Here is a 4,648-nt window from a genome sequence, read left to right as displayed (position 1 = left end):
AAAAGGGTATTAGATATCCTGGAATTAGAATTATAGTTGCTTGTGAGCTACCATGTGCATGCTGGAGACTGAACCTGAGTCCTCTGAAAAAGAAACAAGTGCTCTTAACTACCAAACCCTCTCTCCAGCCCTCGCCAGGCCTTTTCACCCCAGTTAGAGCATATGACATATCTGATCTCAGCTCCAGGCCTTATCCCACTTCTACACTGCTTCTAGCTTTCTCCTTGCTCCCAGCTCTGTATCGGCCTGGATCCTGTCTCTCAGTTTCAGCTCAGACAGCCCCAGAGGCCTACTGTTTGTCCAAGCATGGTAATTACATATGAAAACTTCCAGAACTCAGGAATCGAGGAGGAAAACCCACAGATTGGAAAAGGTAAGAAGAAAGCAGACCCTCATTCCCAAGCAGGCCCTCTCCACCTGTCCATTATGATTTCTGTTGTCACAGTTTACATATGCATCCACCCTGGGCAGTGTTGTGTGCCTCACTCTGGTGGCATCAGGACTTAGTGCTGAGGGCCCTGTATCGTGAAGAAGATGCAGGGCCAAGGAAGACCTCAGTGATGTGGCTTCCTATGCTCTGTGGGGGAGAAGAGGAGCGAGCAATGTAGGTAGTTGAGTTTGAAGGGGAACTTACTTCATCATGCAGACACGTGTGACCTCTTAGGGACCTGGTTGCTCCTATTTGTGTCCTATCACTATCCCCCCTCCCCTCAGCTCTGAGTATAAGACCTTAGCACTGTGCTTGTTTCTGTTTGTTTATATGCATGTGGGTTCCTAGCAGGTGTTAAACACATCCTCGGGGCTGTGAGAAGTCCAAGGAACTGCAAATTTCCAGGGCATTGGAGGCATCAAATGCCTGGGTACCAAGAGTCCCATTATTTTCTAGCCATGTCCCCTACACTTCCAGTGACAAGCCTTCACTAATCCCCTCACCCCAGAAATCCCCCCTTCCTTTCTTACAATCTGGATCCTTCCGGTCTTGACACCCTCTCTTCTTTCAGCAGCTGCCTCCCACGCCTTCCTGTGGAGTATCTTCTCTTGGACCCACCTCCTCCTGTTCTCCCTGGGCCTCGGCCTCCTGCTGCTGGTGGTTGTCTCCGTGATTGGGTCCCAAAGTGGGTGCCCTCACAGTGGCAGGGGAGAGAGGAATCCCAGGGGGGCGTGGTGGGCAGGGTGGACAGAGGCAGTGAGTGATGGGTGCAAAGGGCACTTAGAGACAGCAGCGAGGGCAATGACGAGGTTAACAGCCAGAGGAGCATAAGGCACAGTGACTGAGAGGGTAATGGTGAGAGCACTGGTGGGGGCCCTGCGTGGGGACTCACGATGGCAAGGCTGCTGGCCGCGCCACTTATTATTGAGCTTGGGTGCCATGGTCACATTACCTCACCTCCCAAGCCTCGGCTTACTCATGTGCAATACTGGGGCCTGCCCCCCGGGACTCTGTGGCCCAGAGTGCTACTCTTTGTGCCACGTGCCCAGCTCAGTGCTGGCACAGAGGGACAGAGCAATGTTGGTTCTGATCATTCTATCTCCCTCATCAGATTCCCAGTTAAGGAGGGACCTAGGCACCCTGAGAGCCACTTTAGAAAACGTCACCTCCAACACAAAGAACGAAGTGCAGGCCCTGGCCTCCAGGGGTGAGTTGGGCTATGAGCAGGTTCTGGGCAGCCGTGACTGGGTAGGGAGGACAGAGTCCTGAGTTCCAGGCCCTTGTTGTGCAGGTGACAGCTTGCAAGAGAAGATCAACTCTCTGAAAGTGGAGGTGGACGACCACAGGCAAGAACTGCTGGCAGGTAGGAGGCCCTGGTCTCTGAGTGTGCAGAGGGTGTGGGCCAAAGTGGGCTCCTGGTGCTGAACTGTCGTCTCCCAGGCCAGGACTTGCGCCAGACGGTTTCCTCTCTGGAGAGCACATTGGAGAAAAAGGAACAGGCATTCAAAACAGGTTAGACCTCTGTTTCCTGTACCCTGGGAGATGAGCGTGTGGTTCCAGAGGGAAGCTGTGCAGGCCATCTGAGTGCCAGGGACTGGTCAACTGGATGTCACAGTAGAGCATTGCACTCATTTCCACCTGTGTCCCAGGCCTATCTGAAATAACAGAGTGTGTCCAAGAGCTTGGGAAGGACCTGAAGACACTGTCGTGCCAGCTGGCCAGCCTCAAGAACAATGGTGAGGAAGGCGATGGGCAGAGTTGGCTCCAGTTATGGGGAGAGGGCATGTTAGGCAGCGCCTCTATTCTCCATCCTCCCCTTTCTTTTCACAGGCTCCAAAATGGCCTGCTGCCCCCTTCACTGGGTAGAGCATAAAGGCAGCTGCTACTGGTTCTCTCAGTCTGGGAAGTCATGGCCTGATGCTGACAAATACTGCCAGCTGGAGAATGCTCACCTGGTGGTGGTCAACTCCATGACAGAGCAGGTGATGTCTAAGTTGGCTCTTTGGAGGGGGCTCTCTGGTCTAAGGGAGAGATGACCATACTCTTTTTTTCCTTCAGAATTTTCTACAGGGTCGATTATCCAACATGATCACTTGGATGGGCCTAACAGACCAAAACGGGCCCTGGCAATGGGTGGACGGGACTGACTTTGAGAAAGGCTTCAAGTGAGTGGCCTTTCCCTCGGACCAGCTCTTCTCCCCAGCACTGGCCTTGGGGTAGGAGGCAGAGTCTGGGGATGTGATTCAGAACTGGGTCTCCAGAGACCCACACCTGTGTCTATTCACAGGCACTGGGCCCCAGAGCAGCCAGATGACTGGTCTGGACACGGGCTTGGAGGAGGTGAGGATTGTGCCCACTTCACCTCCGACGGCAGCTGGAATGATGACGTCTGCCAGAAGCCCTTCCGCTGGGTCTGCGAGACAAAGCTGTCCAAGGATAACTAGAAGCCCCTCCCACTTAATTTATTTCTTCAGCGTCAGTGCATTCAGCTGCTAAAGCCTGGAATTTGGAATCCTCCTATCCAGTGTCGACATTCTTGAGAACTTTTTTTTTATTGAGATTTTATGGCAAGGAGAAAGAATTGTGTTTGAGATGGGTAATGTGGTGTTTGGAAGGATGAGGCTATTGAAATCTGTGATATTTTGTGCAGGGTGCAGCTTATTATAACCAACTTTTGAATGTAACAAAAATTAAATACTTTTTGTGGATTTTGGTGTTGTCTTATTCATATCAAAATTGAATAACAATATGAAAAACTATACAGAGCGCAATCTAACATTTGCCATCTTTGAGTAAAAAGCAAATTCAAAATATGAGTGGGTAACCTAGTGTCCCAAAGACTTACAGAAAAAAACATTCTGGTTAAGTTTCCAAGAGCTCTATGTTCAGTAACTGAGCCAGGATTATAACTGCACTACTATTGAGAAAACTATGGAGCTGGATATGGTGTCTCATGTCGGTGATTTCAGCTCCTGGGAGGCAGAGGCAGGAGGATCATTACTAGTCTGGGCTCCACAATAAGTTCCAGGTCAACTAGGGCTACACCGTGAGATACCATCTCATAATTAAAATAGGAGGAACCTTTGTAAACCATCTTGGGAAAAGTAAAAGTAAAGAATTGTCAGTTTTGTATTCAAGCCACTGAAGAAGAAAGTAAAGAAGATACCTTTTAAGATTTGTGTTCTGGGCTGGCAATATGGCTCGGCTGGTAAAGGCTCCCACTGCCAAGCCTGGTGACTTGAGTATGAACTCCCACATGGCGAAAGGACAGACCAACTCGCTCGTGCAAGTTATTCTCTCTCTCTCTCTCTCTCTCTCTCTCTCTCTCTCACACACACACACACACACACACACACACACACACACCATGTTCCTACTGAGGATCTCAAGAGCTCTCTGTTCCTCTCTATGCCTCTAAGAGTCTGTAGACACAGTTAAGAATTCATAGTTGCTAACAATTTGAGCAACCGTGGAAAGGCTACCATAAATGTCCTTCCCGGATAGTGAGATCAACAACTAACTTATCCACCATCATGGAGCTTCATCTAGTACCTGTTGGAAACAGAAGCAAACACCCATAACTAAACAATGAGTCGAACTGGAATCCAGATGCAGATGGAGAGGATAAGACCAGGTTGCAGAAACACATAGAGACAGCTGACCTGAACAAGGAGGAGCTAACAGGCCCCAGACTGTTAGCTGGCAATCCAGCATGGGACACAGACCCCCTGAATATGGGTCTCAGCTAAAGGTCTGAGCAGTCTAAGGGACCTCAGACAGTGGAACCAGGATGTATTCCTGGTGTACAAAAGGACCTTGTGGGCACATTCCCCATGGAGGAATACTCCCTTAACCTAGAGACAGGAGAGAAGTCCTAGTCCCTACTTCAAATGACTTGACAGATTTACATGACCCCACCTGGATGGCATTGCCCTACATGTGGAATTGGGGTGGGGCGATGGGAGGGGAGGGCAGTCAGGGTGCATGTGAGAGGGGAGAGAGGGTAAGAGGGAGGGAGAGAGGGAGAGAGAGGGAACTGGGATCAACATGTAAAATTAAAAAAAAAAAAAAAAAAAGAATTCATAGTTGCAAGACCATTTCCCCAGACATCTGGTTTCATGGTATTTTGTTTTATTTTGAGACAGGGTCCCACTGTATAGACCAAGCTGATTTTGAATTCACAAATATCTGCCTGCCTCTACCTCTTGAATGCTGGGA

The 4,648-nt window shown here is 49.7% G+C and overlaps 1 protein-coding gene across 1 annotated transcript; it reads left to right on the top strand.

Moving 5' to 3' along the window:
* Positions 1-306: 306 nt before the first annotated feature.
* Positions 307-2,875, top strand: LOC127219832 (C-type lectin domain family 10 member A-like). The gene is made up of 9 exons (XM_051181591.1): positions 307-373; positions 1,002-1,115; positions 1,542-1,637; positions 1,722-1,793; positions 1,871-1,942; positions 2,080-2,166; positions 2,261-2,412; positions 2,489-2,595; positions 2,718-2,875. The coding sequence occupies exons 1-9, from the start codon at positions 307-309 to the stop codon at positions 2,872-2,874; spliced, it is 924 nt and encodes a 307-aa protein (XP_051037548.1). The 3' UTR covers position 2,875.
* Positions 2,876-4,648: the final 1,773 nt, after the last annotated feature.

Source organism: Phodopus roborovskii, unplaced genomic scaffold (assembly GCF_943737965.1).
Source record: "Phodopus roborovskii unplaced genomic scaffold, PHOROB, whole genome shotgun sequence".
NCBI classification, from domain to species: Eukaryota; Metazoa; Chordata; class Mammalia; order Rodentia; family Cricetidae; genus Phodopus; species Phodopus roborovskii.
The sequence above is the reverse complement of the archived record's forward strand: the minus strand, read 5'-3'. Positions and strand labels throughout refer to the sequence as shown.